This window comes from Pyrus communis, chromosome 4, assembly GCF_041283825.1.
Source record: "Pyrus communis isolate YQ-2024b chromosome 4, ASM4128382v1, whole genome shotgun sequence".
NCBI lineage: Eukaryota > Viridiplantae > Streptophyta > Magnoliopsida > Rosales > Rosaceae > Pyrus > Pyrus communis.
Window position 1 is genome coordinate 2,123,146 of NC_142568.1, and position 25,402 is coordinate 2,148,547.

A 25,402-nucleotide genomic window follows, 5' to 3' on the forward strand; every position below is an offset into this window, starting at 1 on the left:
ATTTTTTAATCTTTTAATATTTAATTATTTTTTTAATAAAAATGAGTCCCGTTTCTAGCCACGTCAGTATTTAACAGAAAAAGTAATAGAAAAACTGACGGAGATCTGACATTGGCACAAATTCGTACGATGAGGTATGACATTGTCAATTTAAAAAGATGAAGTATGAAAATATCGTGACACTAAAGTAGTTTTTTATACTTTACCCAATTTTCATTTTCTTTGAACACCACCATGGCACCATCCATTGGTGTATCTAGAATTATCCAGGGTCCTGATGTAAGGGATCCAAGGATTTTTAAATGCGTCGCAAATGGTGTCGCTGATAATAATATAGCGCCTAAATGTATTAAGTTTTCAATTAGGCGCTTTATATTTTAGACGAAAAAGAACGGGCGCGCCTTTCATTCTTCTCTCCCTCCACCTTCTCCTCTTTCATATTCGACTGAAAAATGAGAGCCCTAATCCATCCAATCAGAGATTTTGGGAGAATCATCGGAAATTATGGACCACAATCGGAGATCCTGAAGCGCAATCGAAAATTTCGTAAGGCACTAGAATCATCTTCTCTCTTTTCTTATTCCATAACAACATAAGTGATTTCTAGGATTTTCTTTTTGAATTGATTTTTCTGCACTCCGCTAGCGATTAAAGCTTAAAGTTTTACGCTAGCAGCAGATAGATGTTGGCGGAGAATGGCAGCGGCGGTGCCAACAATATTGGTGGCGATAAGGAAGAGGAGCAGGAGCTCTCGTTTTTAACCGTGCCCAGTTGTTAGTTTTGCTATTTTTGCCATATTTTTTGGTTAATTTTGGCAAACTTTGTCTAAATTTGAATTGTGTAATTCCTGAAAAGTTTAATATACTCGGATAAACTTGTGAAAATTAGCACTTTGAAAGCCCGTTTGATCAAGTCGTTGATACGAGTATTTGAAATGTATCAGCTGCACATGCACATAATTTTAGTAATTAGTTCATGGGAATGGAATTGCCTAATAGGTTAAGACATGGGTTTCTCATGGATTGCCTATTAGATGCTGTTTGAAAACTGAATTGTCGAAACTTGAAAGTTTTGAATCACCTTTTAGCATATTATTAGGAGTTGAACTCTAAGTTCTTGATCATGTGATCCTTTATGTTCGGTTGATGAAACGAGCTCGCAAGAATTTGAGGCCAGTTACCGGCCAAAGCCTGGGTGGTGGCAATTAACCAATCCTGGGTTGCTGCCAATTAGATAACATTTTATTTCCAGCATGGTTGTTGAAAAGTGCCTTTCCCATGATTTCGTAAGTACTTCTTCAGCATATAATTGTACACATTTAAAAAGGATGCTTTGTTACAACGCTAAGTTGATGAGACAAACTCATGATACAGGAGTTGCCTTGGCACTGCTGTTTGGAATAGGATGCGTGGGCATCATTTTTGAAGAATCGCTGGCCATGAACAAAAGTGGAGTAGGTTTGTTAATGGTTGTCTACATTTGTTTGTGGTGCAGGGTGGATGAGCTTAAAATCTTGACCGAGGAATATTTAGTCAATATGGCTATCAAGGAAGCATTTAAGGTGCACTTGTACTCTCTCACTTGTGCATAGTTCTTTCTTTGTGATTTGAAGAAGCTTTGATAACTCATACATTGTGTTTATGGGTATCAAAATGATTCTTAAACATTAGATATGAAACTAAATTAACGTGTATAAAAGTTATGGAATACCCGAGCATTGTTGGGTTTGTTGGGTCACCAGCAACTCTAAATATATGTTATGGAATGCAACTTCACATGGTAGTTTATACAATTAGTTTTTAGAGTAAGACCAATGATAAATTGAAGAAAGATATACAAACATTACTTAAATATTACACGTCTTGCTTTTTATGACGTAAATGTACTAATTAAGTTTACACAATCTAATCAACCAATTCTTTTTGTAATTCATAAAATAGCTAACTCATTCAATAGTTCTTGTGACATAGTTGATCGAAGAAAAGATTTGATCAACGTTAATTTTGAAAAACTTCTTTTTGCAGAGGCAATGGTAACTGGTATGGTTAACAAAATTCTATAAGCAAATAATCAATGGCTCAAAGTCGGTAAACTTCTTATTTGAATGGACAAAGTTTGTAATATTAGTTTATATATAAGGTAATGCTAGGGAAACCAAAATTATTGGATTATCACTTAAGTGTTGATTAACGTGCGTATTTTATATTGGTGACACATCATTTGATTTTCAAATTTGGTTTAAAATTTTGAACAACTAATGAAAAGGGCTTTAAAACTTTGAGTTTTAATTAAAATGATAGAAAGGTGTTGTAAGTGAATAGTGCCGGGAGTGACTTTTTAGAGTAAAATTGTTCTTTTTCATTAAAGTGAACAATACCGGAAGTGTTTCATTAAAACTCCCTTAAAATTTTGATATCCCTAACATTATCCCCATATATATATATAAATATGTATGTATGTATATATATATATATATGTATGTATAATTAGGGAACCCCTCCGAAGTGGGGTCCTAGACTAGCCCGCCTACTCCGGCTACCCTCAGGAGCGATCGTGGGCTTATCAGCCATGTATGCTCATTGTTCACTTGCTTGCGCATGCCTTTTCTTCTTCCTCCCATCTATGTTGGCGTTTTTTCATAAGGGCTACTCAAAGGCTTGTTGGCATGTGCAAGCAAGGAAACTACTCAAAGGTTTTTTCATATGGACTGCTCTCTTTACTTTGTAACGGCAATCTAAAACTTTCAAACAGTTGGTTGGTGACTTGAAGGCATCTTATGTTTCTCAGATTGAACTCAGCATGCAATCTGACATCTGTAGGAGGAACTGGAATAAGCCTAGCCTAAAATCTGTCATACGGTCACATTATTGGTAGGAATAAACACCCCCAGTTGTGTCCTAGGAACAAGCACTCAATGATGCTAATTTCCTCATACGCATGTCAGATTGCATACTGGTTTTGGTTTTAGAAGCATAAGACATTTAAAGTTTCCAGCCAACATATTGAAAATTTAGGGTTTAGGGCTACCAAATCCCTGCTGTACGTCGTCGTTTTCTAAGGCATCGAAACCTTTGTCCTTCGAATTTGTGGTTTTCTGATTCTTCCAGGCGCTACTCATGTGTACGGCAGCCTGAGCGCGTGGAGGTCTCGATTGATTCCATGGTCTAGTTTTCCGCGAATCGCAATCCGACGGTGGCGATTGCGTCGGCGTAAAACCAATCGACAAAAGTGGATCTCTTCAATGCGTATTTTCGACGAGCCAGTTTGGAACGCAATGGCCAGATTAGTGGCAATGAAGCAGTCGCTTTCTTCCAGGGCTCCGGTCTCCCCAAACAGGCCATGCGCAGTTACTCTCTCTCTACATGTATATGCTTGTGTGTATATATATTATATATATTTATATGTATAAGTGGATGTATATTGTAGTGTGTATGATTATATTTGTGTAATTATAGTGGTTGATCGGGATTTATGCTGGTGGAAATGTGTTCCAAATCAGATTGATTTTGAATTTTTAGTCTAATTGTAGTTGAAGTGGTTAATGTGAGCTTGGGATGTTGTAATTCGCTGATCTAAGCTGAGATTTTTATTTTGTGCCGGCGCTGTTCTTATTTTACCCGAGGGGTTTGAATTAGCCCCTCCCGATCGTAGTATAATACGAAATTGATGTTCAAATGGTAGAAAATAAGAGGATGAAGGACTTAATACTACAGTTAGTGAATTTGAGATAGTTGTGTTATTAGGTCATTAATTTACTTTTTGGTGTATTCTTTCGATCTTAGGTGGTAAGCAGACTTTAAAAATGTGTTATAAACTTATATGACCCAAGAATTGTTTATTACATTACAATTGTGTAGTAGTGAAAACCTGCAGCATAAGATGACTACGGAATAGTTAGGATTGTAGCATACAAGGGAAATGACCACATTGACAAATAGGTTCTTGGAGCTTTATATTTGTCATGACCACATTGACAAATAGGCACTTTCTCATTATCTTTTGTAACAGAAGTTTGGATATGTTCTGGTTTTTGCTTTGGACGAGGATATGTTTTAGTTTAATATTGGTTGCTTACATTTATTGGCAGATTTGGGCACGTGCAGACCCGGGGCAGCCTAGTTTCCTTGGTCAGGCAGAGTTTTACAATGCCCTTGGAATTGTCGCTGTGGCACAAGTAAGAGAGAACTTACGCCAGAAATGGTGAAGGCAGCATGATATGGCCCGGCTGAAGCTAGAATACCTGCACCCAAGATAAATCTTGCAGCAACACCCGACTCATCGTTTGGAGATGATGTGTTTTCTGCAACCCCATCTTAACCAAAGCAGAATTTTCCTCCTGGCAACGTACTTATCTCATCAGCCATTGTGCCAGTATTTGTTGGGACCCAGTCTTCAGCTAGCCCAAGTACCCAGGTTGGTAGCCAGCCTCAGCAGGCCCAGTCATTTGCAAAAGCAAACCAGCAGGTCTCAGACTAGTGCTACTAGAGTTTCATCTAGTGCTGGGAACTCTGCTTCTAGTCAGTCTCATATATCATGGCTTAGTTTGACGCAAACTGATGGGAAGATCACTGGTGCACAAACCCGCGACCTATTTCTGAAATAGGGACGACCAAGAGGTAGTCCTATTTTCTTTTTATTCATCTTTTGGCTTGTGTTTTACAGGCACAGGTGCCATGTGCTTCTTGAAGCTCTTTTCTTCAGTTCGTTTCTCTTCATGTTAGCTGTTAACTGAACTGATGCATCTTTGAAAAACTTGTACTATCCCTATCCCGGAGTTAAGGTTGTTTATTTTTCCTCTTCTGGGTGGTGGATGATTGACAATGTTTTAGTTGTTGGAGTTTAGCTTGAATTCCTCAACATAACAGGCTAGATCAAGCATATTTTTGTGCGAGATGCTTTGCCGCTGGATGTTCGTCCTTTGCATAATGTGTTCGTATTTAGATGTAAAAACTTACGTATGCCATGGGTACTTTGTAGATATAAAATTTTATTTGTAATTGGGTGTAATTTTTTGCTGGCCAATTGACATACAAACATCCATAAATACAATTAAATTGAGTCATGTGTGAATGTGCAATCTTGATTGATAGAATGAGTAACCATCCATCGTGCCACATTATCTTGAAAGAGAACATGTCGTTATTGCATATGACATTTCGAGCTGATAGTGCAGGCATGAACACTGTCCATGGTTACAGTTATGAGCCTATATAGTATGACCACGAACATGACTTTTGGAAGCTATAAGTTGCCCTACCCTTTAACTTTATGATCTTGTTTACATCTGTCATTGGTTTTAAAAAGGGATTTTTCACAGCTGTTCAACCAATGTTCTAATTACCGAAATTTTTTCCTTCGCTGGAAGAACATCAACTATATCCAAGCACGGGGAGAAACTCGATTGATGAGTGTAGCTCTTGAACCGTTGTTCCACGTAAATTTAAAGACTTCAAATGTTCTATTGGCTTCAAGATCTCTGAGAAGTTTTCAAGTTTGGGGCACCAAGAGAGATCGAGTTCCTCGAGATATTTCAACTTACAAATGCTCTTTGGAACACTTGAAAGCCTTTTGCAACCACGTAGATCAAGTATTTTGAGAGCATGGAGAAACTCGATTGATGAGTGTAGCTCTTGAACCGTTGTTCCACGTAAATTTAAAGACTTCAAATGTTCCATTGGTTCCAAGATCTCTGGGAAGTTTTCAAGTTTGGGGCACCAAGAGAGATCGAGTTTCTCGAGATATTTCAACTTACAAATGCTCTTTGGAATACTTGAAAGCCTTTTGCAACCACTTAGATCAAGTATTTTGAGAGCATGGAGAAACTCGATTGATGAGTGTAGCTCTTGAACCGTTGTTGCACTTAAATTTAAAGACTTCAAATGTTCCATTGGCTCCAAGATCTCTGGGAAGTTTTCAAGTTTGGGGCACCCAGAGAGATTGAGTTTCTCAAGATATTTCAACTTACAAATGCTCTTTGGAATACTTGAAAGCCTTTTGCAACCATGTAGATCAAGTATTTTGAGAGCATGGAGAAACTCGATTGCTGAGTGTAGCTCTTGAACCGTTGTTTCACTTAAATTTAAAGACTCCAAATGTTCCATTGGCTCCAAGATCTTTGGCAAGTTTTCAAGTATAAGGCAACCGGAGAGATTGAGTTCCTTGAGATATTTCAACTTACAAATGTTGGTTGGTAGACTCACAAGTCTCTGGCAATGAATCAATGATAATTTAGTTACATCCCTCGGAAGCTCAGAAAACTCGGCAAGAGATGTGCAGCCATCTAGATTAAAAGAACCAGAGACTTTCAGCTTACACATGTTGCTTGGAAGTTTCTCAAGGTCTCCGCAATGACTTATATTCAAGTAAGAAATTTTTTCGTGAGACCAAACTGATTGGGGCAGCTCCTTTATACCAGTGTAAGATAAATCCAAGTATTTAATATTTCCTGGTATCTCTGGAATTTCAACCAAACTTCCACAGCCAGAGAGATTTATGTCCACAATTTTTAGACTCCCAGAGAGATTTGGAACTTCAGTTAGATCTATAGAGCCATGCAGATCGAGCACTTGTAAGTTGACAAGTCTCTGTAACAAAAGTAGAGAGAAATATCAAGAATTAATATAATTTCTACACTAAATTTTATACAAGAGTTAGAATAGGCATATAATATACCTGGTCTTCTTTCCAGAGCTTCTTAACTCGGCTCCATGGCATATGAAGCTTAACTAGATTTTCCGGCAAAAATTTTGACGGCAAAGATTCCAGTGGATATCCTAACCAGTCAAGGTAGCGAAGAGAATCGGGAAGGTCTACAGAAGCGGTGGGTTTGAAGTCAATTATTTGAGAATTATGCACAAATAGCATTCTTAGGTTTGACATCAGTTTGAAGTTCCATGGTCGTCGCTCTTCACTCTTATGCCATTTAAGGAATATGGCTTCAACAATTGGACTTTCCTGACAATAAGAACAAAGTTTAAATGTATATATTTTCAACATGTTAAAATGTAATGCTTATTTGGAAAGAGAATTCAACAAAGTTATAGAATAATCTAGAGTATTTGCGATGGTAATGATGTACAAGTTTCTAGTAAAATATCCAAGATAATTTTAATAACATAACAAAGACTACATAGACTTCCTATCACAATAAAAAAATAGTAGAGTTATTCTTATCACTTAGTTGTACCATCACTTGTACTATCTTTCTAATAGAGGTAGGATCCGTCATTGCATAGGGGTCTCATCTCTATTAGAGAGATGATACAAATAATGGTATAAATAAATATTAAGAATAGCATTTTTGCAATAAAATTCAATCAAATTAATATTTTAAGAATCTGACTTCTTTTTATAAATGAGTTTTATTTTGTTGTGTTATCTTCTCAGGTTTGCTATTTATTTTTTCTTTAAAAAAAAGAAAAGAAAAGAAAGCATTGAATGCATTTGGCTCTTACCATGTTACTATTCAGTACACGATATATTTCCTCATTTGTGAACAACCTACTCCGTTTACCAGGATCTTCAATACATTGTTCTTGAACAATTGTCCTTCCCATTTCTTGTAGCGAATCATGCATCTCTATGACTTTCCTTACCCATTTGTCTGAATAAATTGATATGAGAGATCTATCACGGAGATTTCTAATTCCCGATATTGCAAAGAATCCACGAACATGTAACATTCGTTCTACCTCATTCACTTCCTTCCCTTTATGAAAACATGCTATATCCAAAAATATTTGCTTCTCATTTTCTTCCAATCTATTGTAACTTATTCTCAACACTTTCTGGATATCTTGTCTAGGAAATCGTTTTAATTTGTTGAATTCATCTTCCCATTCTTCTTTACTCTGGCAATTGAAGAACAAGGACCCTAGAACTATAAGATCTAAGGGAACGCGTCTGGTATAATCCACAATCTTTTTTGATAACTCCTCATAATCTGTTCTACGAGTAGTGTTATTCTTGAAAGCATGCAAACAGAAGAGCTGAAGAGCGTCATCCGATTTTAATACCTCAACTTCGTAGATATTCTCCTCTTCAACAATTTGTCTAAGTGTGTCCTTATCTCTACTTGTGATAATGATTCTACTTCCAGTGCCATACCGTTGAAGATCACCAGCTAAACGTTGCATTTGCATTGGACTACTCACATCATCAATAACAATTAGGACCTTTGTGCAGCTAAGCCTCCTTCGAACAATAGTTGATTCTATGGATAGACTTTCTCCCTTGAAAATGTCACTTAGAAGTTTCTTTTGCAAGCAATCTAGTCCATCTGGTTGTTCTGATTTCTCCCTGACATTTTTAAGAAAACAAGAAGCGTCGAATTTAGAAGAGAGTTTGTGAAATACAGTTTCAGCAAGGGTGGTCTTGCCAATACCACCCATGCCCCAAATGCCTATAGTGATGCAAGCGTCCTTTGAGTCAATGCCCAGTCGCAATTCAATTTGCTGAATGCGGCTTTCAATTCCAACCAGGCCATCTAAATCCCATGATGATTCACAATTCAAGTTTGTCCAAATTTGATCGACAACATTCTTAATTAGATCTGCCTCCGTCCTGGCATATATACATGTATGATTATGTAGAAAAAAACAATAGTTAGCCTTAAAGGCTAGTCGCAAAAGTTGTCACGTAAATAAAGAAATATACTAAAAGTTTTAACACCGTATATTTGTGCAAGAAAAGAAATCTTGTGTATTCTCTCCTCAAAATAAAATTAGAGCAATATTAAAATAGAAATACATTTGTTTTTAGGTAAACAACAATACAACTAAGTAAGCTTGCGTATTATAGCATTCAACCCACTATCTTTTTGAAGAAAATGAACTTGTCCCACTAATGAAATCATTAACCCTAAAGAGAAATCAGATACGTTTAAATGAACTACAACTAATTACATGCTTGGCCAAGGAACAAGGCCACCCCTCCCTAAACCCACAAAAAAATGGCAATTTCGTAATTACCCTAGCCTAAAGTTGGGAGGGGTGGCCTTGTAGCTAAGCTATAGGGCAATTTCAATTGGGGATTTTGATTTATTTACAGAATTTCTATCCTTTGAAAAAAAATTCCTATACGCGGGGGTATGATTGGCGTGTTTGGGCCTAAAGTGGGCTTTGTTATGGGTGGCTAACGAGGAAGGCCTGGTTCGATGTGCAAATGACCGTAATGCCCATCCAGATTTTAGATCCAACGGTCTGAGGTAAAAGGTGGGTAGGCAATTATCATTTTAGAATAGGTAGAGGTGCGGTTGCAGTCGGTGAGATTGAGGAAAGTGTTACAGAGAGAGAAGGAGAGATGGAGCCGTGAACATGGGCAAGTACGACCTGTTCGTACGAGATTTGCGATTCGGTAAGTGGAAGGGTTACATAGAGAGAAAGAGAGGGAGCTGCTTTATTGAATGTTTGAATGGGTTATAGGCTGCAACACTATTCATTTGTATAAGATTGAATGTTTTGGGTGTTCAATTAAACGACCCTAAATTTCACCAAACATGTTGCTTTATTGTATATGTGAAATTCCGTTCCTAGAATTTCTTTATTAATTATGCATTTTATTATTTAATTCCGTATTTCGTATTTACATTATTTTTATTTTATTCTAATTCCGTCAATTTTAGAATTTGAATTGTATAGTTACAAGGTATGACATTTTGTAATTAATCTTTCAAAATTTGTAGACCTTTCGAGGTCACAATTAGGGTTTTCGAATCAAACTCAATTCCACGAGCGCGTGGGCGAAAGCCGTTCGCAAATTGGAGTGATAACGAAGATGTTACGGACATTTGAAGTTCGATTAAGAAAATAAAATAAAAATGTTTAATATATAACTAGAAGCTCCCATTAATTTAGGGGAAGGGCTAGTTAGACAGAGAGCGAGTGATAGTGAGGTGACCAATCAGAGAAGAGAGGAGAGAACCTAGCATAACCCATTCCCCCTTCGTGACCCGGCTTCTGACTCGAACCCTCTGCAATTTTCGGCGTGATTTCTATCAATTTTTTTGGCTTTTCTCAACCTTCCACCACAAGCTCGACGAGATTTTTGCCTCGGTTTCATGAAAAACTCCACTAACGGGTCTGCGAATATTCGATGGCGATTAGCCGTTTCTGAAGCTTGTTCCTTCGACCATCGCCACCAATAGACTGTCCTTAAACCTACAAACAAGGCCCAAACATTGGTTGGGGTTTCGAGGTTCGAAGAACACTCATTTTAGGATTCCGATGGTCATGGGTGATTTCAGGCCACTTCTCGGCCAAATTGAACCTCGACCTAGGCGACGATAGTACGTGACGTCTTGATATTCATGCTAGGGTGCGCTAACGTGGACTTTAGACACTGATTGTACATGTGACAGGCCTGAGTAGATTATGAGGAACCGGTGGGGTAGAAGTGCAAAGATCAGAGACTTGGAGCGACTAGGTTACTCCTTTATCCTTCCTTGTATTATTTCTTTTGTGATTTATATTTTGAGCGTCTATGGGCATGTCTTGGCCCTAGTGAGGGTTGTGTATTTTGAGAGTATAGATTTGTATATATTTTGTGGGGGAGAGCCCACTATCATGTTTATTTTGAGGTATTAGTTCTAGTATTTCATTTTGTATCTTGTACGTAGTTAAGACGTCTCATACGTACCTGTGTCATGCGTTGATCCTGGATGTACGTCGAGATCGGGGTGTGACAACTTTTGGTGGTATCAAAGCTTAGGTTTAGGTTCCCATACCTTAACCTTAGAGTAAGGAAGCCTTGGGTAGGTTGGGTACCGGACCTTAATTAGGTCGTGTGGATTCGTTTCTCAAATTTCGTGTATATGCTTATGTTGAATTCTTCTATGCACCATATATACTATGACGACCCCACATGGCGTTGTTCGACCGCTTGGGGATGATGTCCTCAATGAGGGCACTTCTGCTATTGATTAAAAGGCTAGCCACGATTATGATGGACCCGATGGTGCTTTTCAGGCCATTGATGATTTGACATAGTTGACGCAGGCTCACATACGTGCGACTTCTAGTAGGGAGAAGTCTTTATATGGAGAGTTTCATACTCATAAACTGCCTTCATTCGATGGTAGTATTGATACGTGGACGACTGAGTCCTGGACCAATTAGATCGCCAGAGTTTTCACCATTCTATGATGCTCACTTGAGGAGTAGGTAGACCTTGCAGCGTATATGTTAACAGGTAGGCTTATGAGTGGTGGCAGATCACTCGTTCTTTAGTGGTAGTCGAAGGACCCTTAACTTGGGAGCGATTTTAGACTGCATTCTTTGGGCAATATTTTTCAGAGTCATTTTGGGATGAGCTGGAGGCAGATTTCGCCACTATTAAGCAGGGCACCACCACAGTTGCTGATCATGTGGCCTGTTTTACTCAACTTTACTGTTTCTCTCAACACCTCTATGAGGAAAAGAAAACGAAGAAACTTATTATGGGATTTAAGCCTAGTATAAGGAATCTGTTATCTGTTTAGGGATTACCTTTATTCGCTTAGGCGATTGATCGTGCATGCACAACAGAGCGTAATGAGGAATGGAGGCACGAGCGAGTGGAAAGCAAAGGAAGAGGGCTCGGTCATAGGGCCAGTCATCTGATGCGTTTTCGGGTATATCAAAAAAATGCCAGAGATTCTCGTTTGGTGGTTCTCATGGATTGTCACATAGAGAACATCAAGGTACTTCTCATGGAGATTTCCAAGCTAAGTTAGAAGAGGTTCTCAACATTCTGCTGAGGCGAGTCCTCAGAGCCGTTTTCGAGGAGGTACTCATAGCGCATACATGAGCTGACCCCAAACTTCTTCTGAAAGGCATTCAAAAATTTATTTTAGAGGATCTCGATACCAGCCACAGAAGACACTTCCATAGATTTGTACTCACTACGGACGCCGACACTATGGCGCATGTAGAGATGGTTCTAAGACTTGTACCAGTGCGGCGAGATTGGTCACTATTTTAAGATTGCCCACAGACTACTGCTAGCGGAGCTGGTAAACCCGCTACTAGTGCTGGGGGCTCAGTAGCATATTCGGCGTAGAGTAGGCCTTCTAGAGCACCTTCTAACTTGGTTCAGTAGAGGATTGTGCAGTAAATGACCAGACAATAAAGCGGCAGACAGCGTGGAAGAGATTCTCAACGAGTTGGGGCCTAGAGCAGTGGAGTTGGGACGTCTTAAATGGGTTCTAAGTGAGTTGGCAAGGTTTGTGCACTATCCACTTTGGCCGAGGCTGAGCTTAACATAGTCATATGTACTATTCACCTTTATTCGCTCCCTGCTAGGCCATTGTTTGATCCTGGAGCTGAGAATTCTTTTACATCAAGTACTTTTGTTAAGTCTTTGGGTAAACTTATTGAGATGATGGATGTGACATACTCCGTTTCCTCTCATTTTTCGAGGCCTCATATTGTTGACCAAGTAGTTTGATCTTGTGAGGCTTAGGTGGATCAGGGTGAGATGCCAGCAAATTTGATGATTATTTAGATGCGAGATCTAGATGTCATTATAGGCATGGATTACCTATCAATATATCCACGAATTTCGATTGTTTTTAGAAAGTGATAACCTTTCGACCACTAAACAGGCCTCAGTTTCAGTTTGCTAAAGTTCATAAACCTATTCCACCACCAGTAATGGTATCAGTTGCCAAGGCTAGATGACTCATGAGACACGGATGTGAAGTTTATTTGGCTCATGTCATACCCGTTGAGCAAGGAAATTGTGAAATGCCATTCCAGTAGTTAGAGAATTACCTAACGTATTTCCTGCAGAGTTACATGGCTTGCCTCCAGTAAGGGAGATTGAGTTCACTATTGACCTTATGCCAGAGACAACACCAATTTCTAACGCTCCATATCATATGGCGCCTTTGAAACTCAGAGAGCTCAAAGCGCATTTACAAAAGTTATTGGATAAAGGTTTAATTCGACCTAATGTTTCACCTTAGGGTGCTGCCATTCTCTTTGTGAAGAAAAAAGACAGATCATGTGTTTGCGCATCAATTATCGTGAGCTTAGTAAGGATATAGAGTGACAGTGCGAAATAAGAACCCGCAACCAAGGATTGATGACTTGTTTGACCAACTTCAAGGTGCTCAGTATTTTAGTAAGCTCGATTTGCGGATTGGTTATCATCAATTGAGGATCCAAGATGATGACATAGAAAAGATAGCTTTTCTGACTCGCTATGGTGCGTTAGCGCAAACTCTAGGCACTGATTATACATGTGACAAGCCTGAGGAGATTTACAAGGAGCCGATGGGGGTAGCAGTGCAAAGATCAAAGATTTGGAGTGATTAGATTGCCCCTTTATCTTTCTCTGTATTATTTTGTTTTGGAACTTACATTTTGACCGCCTATGGTCATGTCTTGGCCCTAATGAGGGTTGTGTATTTTGAATGTACAGATTTGTATATATTTTGTGGGGGAGAGTCCAATATCGTGTTTATTTTGTGGTATTAGTTCTAGTATTTCATTTGGTATCTTGTACGTATGTTAAGATGTTCGCTACGTCTATGTGTCCCGTGTCAATCCTGGACGTATGTCGGGATCAAGACGTGACAATTATATGTTCATATTCTTTAGGAAGTACATACTCCAGAGTTGTAATTAGTTTTAGGTCGGGGATTGTGATGGGTGGATCGAAATTGGAATTATTATATGCTATTTGGTTGCTTGCTTCAAATATGATAAGAGCAGTGACACAAAAAATGAAAACCCAGTCATTGGTTTACGTTTTCCTCTTTCTCGTTTACCAGTTGAGTTGGAAGGGTAATTGCTACTCATTTTCTACATTTTTAAGATCTTATAAATCTTTTTCAACATTTATGCATACTTTTCTCCCAGTTTACAATTCAGCAAAATGAAAGTTATATTACCATTTACAATAGGATGAAAATAATCACATTAGTTAACCTTTATTCATACTTGGATGCAGATAATTGTGATAGAAAAGTCTATTGTGGTTAGCTTAATAGAAAATGTGATATGAACAATTTGAAAAGTCCACTTTCTTTCATATGTACGCTTTAACATATGTCAGTTTTAATTATTCATGAGCAAAAGAAATTTTATTTTTCTTCTCCCGGTACACTTAAATTCGTACATCAACATATATTTGTGTTTAACTTATATTAAATAGGGAATTGTTATTAGTACTTCACAAATCTCATTCTACACTCCAAACTTTCTATATTTAGAAAGAAAATACACTTTGAAGAATGTAGAATAAGATGAGTGTCAATAACACTTCCCTATTAAATATTAAATGCACTTGAGTATTCAATTGTTTTTAGCAATTAAGAGTCTCTCTTCAATAATTACACTTTTATTCCGTATCTTCACTAAAATGTCTTAGATTTACATTAACAACTTCTATTTTTTAATTCGTAACATAGAAGCATACATACAAGGGCAAAACAAACTCTGTGTGTTGACCAAGGAAGTTTGAAAAAGCTGATTAGTATTTGTGTAAAAATAATAGTAAATATGATTGTACATGTATGTGCAGATAGAGTTGCTGTAAATACGTGTAAATAGAGTTGTTGTAATAAGTTTGAAAAGCTAATTGAACTGCATTCCACATCTGTTTCTAATGCAAAGACATTATATTTTGTGATTACACCGTCTATTAAAATGTTCTATTTTGTTCCATTCTTTACATTACATGTTACTTTGATGTGATGTTGTTCTCTAAATTACAAGAAAAATTCCACTCTTCTTTATGATTTGATTTAATTACATGACAAATTTTTCGACCCGTAGCAACGGACGGGCATGAAGTCTTGTTAAAACCAAAATCTCCCCTCAATTGCATTGCAGCAACGCTACAGTGGCCCACCCCTCCCCAAGTTTAAAATAGAGTAATGCTTTACCAAATCTAATCAAATTCTCACAAGTTTAAAGAAGATTTATAATTTTATACAAGTTAAATAATGAGTTACTTACCCGTGATTGTTTGAATAATCAAACCCAGACAGATCGGCTGCAGCCTTCAAAGCATCCCTCCACTTGTGCACCTTATCAATACTGTCCTTGAAACGTTTTTCAAGTTGAGCAAATGCATCCGCATAACTCCCGTGTTGTTTTCGTACATCAGATGGATTGATGTCATAGAATACGGGTATAACCTTCTGGCCATATCTTTCCTTGCATTCCAGTATATGCACAAGCTCATCCAAACACCATGTGGAAGAAGCATAGTTTTGTGAGAAAATGATCACCGAAAGTGTGGATTTCTCAATTGCCTCTAGAAGGGCAGGTCCGATTTCTTCTCCTTTCTGAAGTCTGTAATCTATGTAGGTTTCAATTTTCTTCTGAAGTAAGGCAGCATGAAGATGGCTGGTAATACCACGGCGGGTGTCCTCACCTCTGAAACTGACAAACACATCATACTTTTCCTGACCAGGGGGGATATTAGCTTCAATACCATCCATCTGTTTGTGTCTCTCTCAAGGAACTAACAATGGACTTGTAACTTGTGAGTAAAAAAGAAGAGAAAGAGGCGAGCGCTTGATAATATGTCAAAGAAAGAGAACGGAATATTTTAGATGAATGAGACACATTAAGCTATTGAACACGTACAAAAATTCAAAAACGCGTACAAAAATTCAAATAAAAAACCCCAACTCAAGCACCTTTACCTTCCGCGTACAAAAATTCAACGCGTTCACACATAAAGAAAGACAAATTAAGGGAACATCATCATCAGTTCACACCTTTTTATAAGGCGGTCGGTGGAGGAAAGACCAAGGGCTGATAAAAAATTGATGGACCTCAACACAGTGACAAGGTGCCAGGACGCAGCTTCATGCTCCAACTTGCAATAAACAATCCCCAACACAGTGACAAGGTGCCAGGACGCAACAATCAATCACCAAAACTTGTAACAACCCGCGGAATTATTTCCCATGCATCATACACACGGCTTTCTTTTTCCCCCTTCAGAATCGATATATACGGCTTTAGTATCTCTGCAAATTCAATAATCACCAAAATGGGCCAGTAGCCAGCAACAGAATTCATAGCTTAGGTTGATTGTTTTTTAGAAGTAATATTTACAGAGTAATTTATAATATACATGATTTCGATAATAAGCACTCTGTATGTTGTGTATCATTCACGCAATGTTTGAAGAAAGTGCTGGTTTAACCCATGCATCCCGAGTTCGAATCCCTCATCTCTTAAATTATTGTAATAATTTTGAACCTTTCTCCCTCCTCTTAATAATAATAAATTCTTTAAAAAAAAATGAATTCTTCACAATTTTGTGGACTGAAGCAATGTAAATTATTGGGTTTTTTAATACAACTGCACTATGGTGAGGAAATTTGAGCAAATCGCTCAATCAATTGGTTACAATAAATTGGTATCAAATTCACTATATCTGAAAGTCGGCCATAAAATTACGCACTTAACCACCTACAAGTAAATAAGAATATTACGTCATTTAGTACTACGATTTAGTGATATTCCTCTTCACTTGTAAATGAGAGATATTAGATTCGATTCTTGCCAAAAGAGAATTTGAATCATATTATTGCTAGCCCATTGTGAGGCTTAGTCCACCCCGACCCTCTTAGTGTAGATAATATCGTTTGCTAAAAATAAAAAACTATTATTTTTTATAGTGATTAAATGAGGGATAAAATAATTGTTAAGGCAAAACAACATTTTGACAAATTAATTGATGTGGACTAAGCACTAAGGAGTATATAATAATATTAATCAAACCACATTATTGCTTAGGCGTGGGTACGATGTGGTTCCAGTCTCAAATAGGAACTTGAACTGGAAAATATCAAAGGTTTGGTTTGATATGGTTCCGCTTAAATTTATTACCAAAACTGGGCGATTTGGTTTACACTATTCAATTCATGCCGGTTTACGGTTCCGAATATTTGAATATCAATTCAAAATGGTATTCAAAGTTGACTTGTTTTCTTTTTGTGGTTTTTGCGTGCTTGTGTTTAAATACAACTTTTAAAATGGTTATACAAAAGTTACAAACAAACATATCATTTTCAAATACTAAATCAAAATGCAAATGTCCTTGACACCAAGCCAAAAAAAAAAAAAAATGAACATATAAATTCATAATACAATCCACTATGCAGTAAGAATGTTTAGTACGAATACAATAATTTAAGCCTAAAAGGAACTTATCAAGTGCTTTAAAAAATGCCCAGGAAAAAGGGAAAGAAAAAACAGGATGCAAATCACCTTAAGATCATTCTATCCAAGAAAAATAGGAAATTGAAATCTGAATTTCAAATTTGGAGACCTAGGATAGAAAATGACCCCTTTTTTATTTATTTATTTATTATATTTTTCCTTTTTATCAATTATGTGCCTTATTTCAATAGGTGAACATGCAAGTGAAAAACCTAATTGAGAAATGCTCCCATGCAGCCGCACTAGTTGAAACCAGTTTGGTTTTCACCTTTCACCACTCATTTAGTGATATCTGTATGCAACTATTAAATTTAATTGATTATTTATGTTCATGGTTCAGTTCGGTTCTAAGCAGTTCTATCAACATGAAAACTAGAATCAGAATTGGTATGAATGGTTTAGTTTCGTTATTGAACCTACGTTGACTTTATTTTGTCAACCCGATTTTTTAGGGTTTATTTTGTCGTGGTTCAATTTGGTTTCGCGGTTCTACGGTTTTTATGCCTATTGTGAGATTTAATCCACTTTCTCATTCTTTTTTATAGATAATATAGTTTCTTCAAGATAGTCATGATACACTCCATCTGTTTGTGTTTCTCTTAAGGAACTAACAATAGATAACTTGCGAATAAAAAAGAAGAGAAAGAAGCGAACGCTTGATAATGTATCAAAAGAAAGAGAACGGGATATTTGAGATGAATGAGATTGATTTAAGTTATTAACAAATTTATGGTGCTCAGACTTTCTTAGAAAATCATCACAGAGAAGAAAGAAAAATGCCCCGACTCAAGCACCTTTACCTTCACACATGAAGGTAAACACACAGTAAGCCAATAGGCTCCCCTTCCGGGCCTTACGCGTTTTATGTGCCAACTTTGTTGCTCGATTTCGTCTTCAGCAGAGCATCTAATGTAATCTGATCTCAACAAGAACTACTGTAGCATTTGGATGACGTACTTGCTGGTGCGTTAGATGAGGATCCGCTTCGGATTCTCTTTGTGGGAATCTAGATGATCAATCAATCGTGTTCATTTATCGTATATTGTATTCTAGTTTTCTTTAGGTATTATTTGTGTTCAATTTTAAATGAAAAATTCAAAATAATTTCTAACTGCACGATGTACGATGAGCGGACAAAATTGATTGATCATCTGAATCCCCACAAAAATGATCCAGATAAGATCCTAATCCGTGCATTATTAGTCTAGGATGCCACGATGGATTGATGAAACATTGATGGACATCATATTATTCAATTTGTATTGAGAAATTATATAGCAGCTTCATGCTCCAATTTGTAACAAACAATCACCAACACCACTGACAAGGTGGCCAGGACGCAACAAACAATCACCCAAACTTGCAACAAACCACAAAATTATTTTCGATACATCATACACACGACTTTCTTGTTTTCTCAGAAGCGATACATACAGCTTTATATCTCTACAAATTCAATAATCGCCAAAATGTGCCAGTAGCCAGCAACGGATTTCATAGATCATGTGGTGATTTTTTTTTTTTTTTTTTTTTCCAGAGATAATATCTACATAGTGATGCATACTATATAGGATCTCAATAATAAGCATTGAATTTTGTGTATCATTCACGCACTGTTTGAAGAAGGGTGTTGGTTCATACTCATGCGTCTTGGGTTTGAATTTCTTCTCTTTTAAATTATTGTAATAATTTCAAACATATGATCTAGTGATATTCTTTTTGACTTGTAAGTGAGATGTCTTAGATTCGATTCTTGCCAAAAGCAAATTGAACCATATTATTGGTAACTCGTTGTGAGGTTTGACCCATTCCCCTTCTTTTTTTTTATAATAGATAATATTGTTTGTTAAAAAAACAAAAAATAATTAATTAATTACACCAACACCCCTTCAGGTTTATTATGTTTCACAAAACCCCCTCACGTTTGAAACATAACAGTAATACCCCTTAAGGTTTTAGTTCACTTTCACATAACTCCTTCTGGTCAAATTTGCTCTCATTATAATTAAAAAATAAATAAAAAGAAAATTAATGAAATATAGTTATCTTTCTTCTTCTACCATGGACTTGGATCTTCTCTAGAATTCGGCATAAAAAAATTCAAGGTTTCCAATGACAACTTGCATTTCGTGAGGAAGATTCTTGGGAATTCGGTGGTTTTCATATTTTTTATGGCGGAGAGTGAGGCCAAGCTTGTGGAGAGGTTGATTGATCGAAAAACCAAGACAAAGGAGTAGCTTCATGGGAGGACGGCTAGGGAGGAGGTGAAACATGTTAAGAATTTTTATTATATTGTGGTGAATGCGGGGAGGTCCTAACCCCAATATTGATTTTTAAAAAAGTTGTTTTTATTTTTAAAGTAATTAAAAATCAGGGCAAATTTGTCTTTAAGAAAAAATTTTAAGGTGATGTCAGCTCTAAAAGAGCTATGTAAAAGCTAGTTAGAATCTCAAGAGATGTTAGTATTATGATTCAAACGTTTCAGGGTTTTGTGAAAACATGATAAACCTGAAAAGGTGTTAGTTTAATTAATTGACAGATGAAATGATTGTTAAGGCCGAACAACATTTTGACAAATTAATTGATGTACTAAGCACTAAGGATTATAAAATAATATTAATCATTTGTTTCATGACAAAAATAATAGTATCCAACTATTTATTGATGTAATCATGAATTTATGTTTTAGGTGACTTGTGGGGCATCTATCTATAGACTAGACGACGACTAGAGGCGAAGAAAATGCGGTGGAGTTGGTCTCTGGCTGGCTGTGGTCCGAAGTGGGGAGAAATTGCGTAAAGGAAAAAATAGGGCCCAAGCGTGCTGCATAAAGTGACGGTGTTTAAATGCACCTTTAGCCCCATTGCTTACCGTGTGTTTTTGGCTTTTTGCCCGGATTTGTTGGCTATTATTCGGTGTGGTGGTTTTTGCCGCACGTTGAAATGTTTTGCACCAGAATACCTTTATTGAATACAACGCGGAATTTTTTTTTTTTTTTTTTGGTGGCTACCCTTGTGGTCACTGGCGAGGTGAAGGAGGCGACAACGGTCAGCCTTTGTGGTTGAAGATTAGGATTTTTTTTTTTTTTTTTTTTTGGCCTTTATGTTGAATGGGCTTCAGTTATCCCCATCTTACTGGGCTAGTTTAATGTAATTGTATTCGGCTTTTCTCATCAATGAAATTTCTTGTTTTTCGACAAAAGAATAAAAAAAAGCTCGGCATATAAAAGAAATCATTCTTTATTCTTGATTTGGACAGATATTTCTTTTATTTTGAGACAATTTGTATCGAACTTGTTATTTACGAGAGTAAAAATTAAGATCTTTTATTTACTAGTAAAAAAAGCATCGCTACATCGTAATATTAAATGACGGAGATATGTTAAATTGTGATTGACTAGTAAATAGCAATGAACAATGACTATTTTCAAAGGAAGGAGACAAATAAACTTCTCTTTCAGAAATAGGAAATAGTTGGTTGTTGGGCACTCATTTTCATTTTCTTTGAACACCACCAACCGTTGTTGGATCCAGTACTATCCAGGGGTCCTAATTTAAGGGATCTCGAGTGTGATACAAGTATTTTATAGAATACTTGTGGACACAAAAGAGTCTCGTACCATGCGTTCAAAAGATTTTTAGAGGACCTTCAACGGAATTTTTCGGACCTCTGGTGACACGCTTGACCTTGATATCCTCCAAACACTAGGGTAGGTACGTGCTGGCCAACACCTAAAGGTGACGAATCCATACTAACATGCATGAGAAGTAACGAACCTAATTAAAACTTATAAATTTAAATACAATGATTATGCACTTGAGGAACGTGTTCAGAGCATACAACTAATCCAAGACATAAAAAATAAATAATATAAAATTGAATGAACAAATGAATAGGCCCTACACCGAGAAGACTCGAAGATGCCGATGCAGGAGTGTCTTGACACCGAGATTGTACGCCTCAATTCTAAGTCCTGAAGGGGGCGCAAAATAAAACATGAGTGGACCAAGTTGATATATAAATCGTACTAACATAGTTATTCAACAACGTACTAACCCCCAAGGTTTATGAAAACTCATATAGCATAATAAGTAATAGGTTTTCCGAAAACCCTAGCATGCCATAAAACTTCGTAAAACATGTATCATATATAGTGTGCTTAGTAGTGGTATCAAAATCACCCAAAGGCCTTCATTCGCCTGTAGGCATATAGAACTCTTCATTCGCCCATAGGCCTTCATTCGACCCATAGGCCCCTGCATCACCCGACCGAAGCCACGTATAGATATCATTTGACCCGTAGACCCCTACATCATCCAACCGAAGCCACATATAGATATCATTTACCCGTAGGCAAGACCATTGTATAAGCTGACACACCCCGTCCCGAAGGAGGGCATGCTGGCCGTCACGTGAGAGTGACGTAACCATTTGCACAGTTCGGAAGCTTTAAAATATACAACTTCTAAGATGAAACACCCGAAGGTGAGTCCTCATTTGGTCCATTCTGTCAGAACTCCGTTGAATTTCCTCATAGTCACCACACCTTTGCAATTCTTGAACCTGGAGGGGCGCAAAACAAAATTGAGTGGGTCAGCAAAACGAACGTATTCAAAACCTTCTTTTCTCTTTTGCATATACTAACCCCTCGCCGTAAAACAAGTATAGTTTCCCAGAAAATAACATATATACGTATGTATAGATATGCCAGTCATGCTCAAAGATATATCATTCATGCTCATAAATATGCCATTCATGCTCGAGAATATGCCACAATGGAAACTCATAATCAAATGTAAGTGCTCAAGCGTAATTCACATCAATAACATATAATCTGGCAGCCGGGAGTCACCTAACGTGACCTGTACGGCTGCATCTAGAGCTCCACTCTCAACTCAATAACTGAATCTGCACACGAGTCGGAACCACCTATCGTGGTTTGTACGACAGGCTGAGTGTAATATATATATATGCTCTAGTGCTACGATCACGTGAAGCTGTGCGATAAATCGCGGGTCACCTACAAGTCGGAACCACCTAATGTGGTCTGTACGACAGGCTTGCACCTAACTTGGATCCAAGGCGAGCATGCGGTGCTGGTGAACATACACGTGAAGGCTGTGCCCTGGCCTCGGGCGGGAGCACTAACACCGGGGGTGCAGATTATGAGCTCTCTAATCCTCTCAAACTACTATTGCACACAAACATGAATACCACTTACCTGGCACTTACCTGTGCGTCCACAGCACCAAATACACATATAAATGTATGCCACTACTAATGCATGTGATGATAGTATTTCAATCGTATTCCAAACGTATTTCATACGTATATCAAATGTAGTTGAAATGTAGCTTACCTGGGCCTCCTCAGCACCATGCAACAGTATGCATAATTATGGTAATGCACATATTAAAATATGATGCATATATGACAGAATATTTAATTCGTATTTCTTTTAAAATACGTCAAGCATACGTATATATATATACTGAAAAATAACTGCCCACTCACAGATCACATCGACGTCTCGTAGGTCCCTGAGCCTCCCCTAGATTGGTTACATTCTTCTTTTGTATAATTTTCACCTATACAAACAGTAACCAAATTGACGTTATTTAATGCACATACACCAAACATTCGTCCATAACTTTCTCATACGTTACTCAAATTGGGTGTGTGAATATACCACGGTGATCTACACGACGTCACGAACGCGTGACAATTTTCAGAACTCAATTTGGAGCTCTCACGCTCCCCCACGCGCACTGTTCACGCGCTGCCCACGCTCGCGTCTTCTTCCTCGCGTCGCCGGACTGGTTTCGCCGGCGGTGGTGTTTTGCCGGAATTTCTGGGTAAATTTCAAAGTGTCATAACTTCTTCATTTCTTAACCATTTTCGACGTACTATATATCAAAATGAAGGTATTGACGAGACGAACACATCCATACCTGACTTGACCCCTAAATCGCCGTGGATTCGCCGGAAAAACCCTCGAAAGCTCCGGCCAAACTTTGAACTTGTCGTTCTCCGTGTTCCTACGTCCATTTTTCACGAAATTTATACCAAAATGAAGCCCTAATCATAATCTACCACGTTGGACTAGTTTTAGGGCCTAAATACGACGGAATCAAATTTTTCCAAAAATACGAAAATTCGGCCGGACTTACAGTTCGTGATCCCAACGTCCAAATCCTTCAAACGAAGCACTCCGAGCTTCCTTAGGACCTCACCAAGCTTCCTACAAGCTTCAAAATCCCAAAAAACATCAAGTTTTACGTGTGCATGAACAGTGCACACGCACAGTGAAATTGAAATCCAAGTTTTCCGAAGTGAAACTCACCTGAAATTGGTACCATCGTGTTCGTGTGGTCTTCAGGAGTACAATGGTGGTCTTAGATCCTTCGTTGGTATAGTTTTAGGGTGGTTTTGTGGGTGGTCCGTGTGAGTTCGAAGGAGAGAGAGAGAACGGAGAGTGAATGAGAGATTTGTGAGGGAGGAGAGAGAGAGACAAGGTACGGGAATGAGGGAGAGATTTGAGGGAGGTGGGATCCTACCCAATCCCCAAATCATCAAGTTACAACATATTTTACGCCCCTTAGTCCCGTTTAAGGGCATTTTCATAACTTCACGTCCTCGGAATTAAAATTCCGGGACGGGTTGTGACATAAGCACATAAAAACATTAACATACTATTTCTAATAAATAAATAAATAAATATATATATATATATATATCAATCTCAGATTGAAACTCAATAATTGAAACGTAATATCATAAAACCATGTTCATAAGTGAGTATATAGTCATCCATCATATATACCACAAAGAATGTAGAATCGATGAAGCATAATAATTCATAAAGAGTGAAACCAATTTACTAAAAAAACGTAGCCATAAAATCATGCTTTTCATGTATGCATTTCTAATAGTGAAATCATGCATTTTAAAAGGGGTTCACTCACCTTACACCTTTGGCGCAGAGCCGTGCAAGCAAGGGTGGATGGAAACACCACTAACAAACGCACCTAAGCACATAAATGGACCAATTAATAAAACTATACTATAACCATTGAATTTGGGAAAATGGACGCCGTAAACGGACTCGAGACGTCGAAATTAGTCTAGGAGGGGTCCCAGTCGAAACCCGAGAAGTCAACGGTCAACAGTCAGTGGGTTGGGTCATCGGTCAACGGGTTGGGTCAACAGGCAACGGGTCAGATCCGGTCCTAGGTTTATGGCCCGGGTTTGGTTTTTGGGTTGGGCTTGGTTTCTGGACTTGGGTTTGGGTTCTGGGCTTGGGTAATTGGTTTATGGGTTTGGGCCTGGGCTTATGGGTCGGACCCTTGGGTCACGGGTCGGGTTTTAGGGTTATTGGGTCGGGTCGACCTAGTTTCAGGCCAAGGGTTGGCCGGTTTCTAGGTAGGGCTTAAAACGCTCATAACTTCTTCGATACTCAACCAAATCAAGTGATTCAAAACCAAAGTTGTAGTACTCAACAAAATGAAGAGAATGCCTTGCACGACAGCTAACTCACTGTAGTTTGGTCGGAAAACGCCTCAAAAGTGACGGTGCTCGCCGGAAAATTGGGAAAACTGGGAAAACTTTAAACGTTCATAACTTCTTCAATACTCGACGAAATCAAGTGATTCGAAAAAAAAAAAAATCATACTTCTCAATGAGACGAAGAGAATGGTACTTTTCTCAACAGCTAACTCCCCATGGTTTGGCCGAAAAATGACCTACAAGCTTCGGGTTCCTCACCGGAAAACTAAGTAGTGTCTTCCTTAAGGGTTCTTCATCCATAAACCACAAACACTACTTAGAAACATCACAAACTCACTCCTAAACATGATCTAAGCGTGTGTGGTTGGGTGTTGCTCATGGGTTGGGAGGGAGTGAAAGGAAATGAGAGAGAAGCGAGAGAGTTGAGATATTTGAGAGAGAGTTAGAGAGTGAGAGAGAGAACCGGGTACATAGAGAGAAGAGAAAGAAAGTGGAATTGGGCCGAAGACAAAGTCAAAAAGTGTGGGCCCTTTGGCATACCAATTAAGACCAAAAAGCAACAAAACCAAATATCTAGCCCAACAAAATAAAGTTACCAAAATGCCCTTCCTTCCATAAATTATGGAACGGGTTGTTACATCTGGTGAGTCATGGTACCACCCTAGTCCCTATGTGCATCCACCATTACCACCAAGTATAGTTGTATTGTGTTCCTCTTTTTATCACCA

General features: G+C 38.0%; 1 protein-coding gene and 2 long non-coding RNA genes across 10 annotated transcripts; 1 reads left to right on the top strand and 2 right to left on the bottom strand.

The window, feature by feature from the left end:
• Positions 1-227: 227 nt before the first annotated feature.
• On the top strand, positions 228-4,997 carry LOC137723397 (uncharacterized). Of its 7 annotated transcripts, XR_015961378.1 has the most exons (5): positions 230-546; positions 646-1,285; positions 1,374-1,561; positions 2,025-3,336; positions 4,088-4,997. It is a non-coding gene; the product is annotated as an uncharacterized LOC137723397 (long non-coding RNA). The 7 variants fall into 7 exon arrangements; XR_015961379.1 differs by having other exon boundaries at positions 228-546; positions 1,495-3,336; XR_015961376.1 differs by having other exon boundaries at positions 229-546; positions 1,374-3,336.
• A 65-nt stretch (positions 4,998-5,062) lies between these two features.
• On the bottom strand, positions 5,063-15,641 carry LOC148697281 (disease resistance protein Roq1-like). Of its 2 annotated transcripts, none has more exons than XM_088692252.1 (4): positions 14,943-15,641; positions 7,455-8,562; positions 6,673-6,954; positions 5,063-6,584 (listed from the first exon to the last, which is right to left on the bottom strand). In XM_088692252.1, exons 1-4 carry the CDS (start codon positions 15,428-15,430, stop codon positions 5,370-5,372), a joined length of 3,093 nt encoding a protein of 1,030 aa, XP_088548378.1. In that variant the 5' UTR covers positions 15,431-15,641; the 3' UTR covers positions 5,063-5,369. The 2 variants fall into 2 exon arrangements, with proteins under 2 accessions (XP_088548378.1, XP_088548379.1); XM_088692253.1 differs by having other exon boundaries at positions 7,455-8,298; positions 14,943-15,639.
• Positions 15,642-21,542: 5,901 nt separating this feature from the next.
• LOC148697282 (uncharacterized) lies at positions 21,543-22,957 on the bottom strand. Its single transcript, XR_015961393.1, has 3 exons — positions 22,858-22,957; positions 22,683-22,756; positions 21,543-21,731 (listed from the first exon to the last, which is right to left on the bottom strand). It is a non-coding gene; the product is annotated as an uncharacterized LOC148697282 (long non-coding RNA).
• Between the last annotated feature and the right edge of the window lie 2,445 nt (positions 22,958-25,402).

What these genes read in the sequence shown, in the direction of transcription:
- LOC148697281 (XM_088692252.1), bottom strand. Translation starts at nt 15,430, where the DNA reads ATGGATGGTATTGAAGCTAATATCCCCCCTGGTCAGGAAAAGTATGAT. An exon ending in GTGTACTGAATAGTAACATG is followed by an intron (nt 6,955 to 7,454) that starts GTAAGAGCCAAA and finishes TCTTATTGTCAG; the next exon opens with GAAAGTCCAATTGTTGAAGC. An exon ending in AGCTCTGGAAAGAAGACCAG is followed by an intron (nt 6,585 to 6,672) that starts GTATATTATATG and finishes CTTTTGTTACAG; the next exon opens with AGACTTGTCAACTTACAAGT.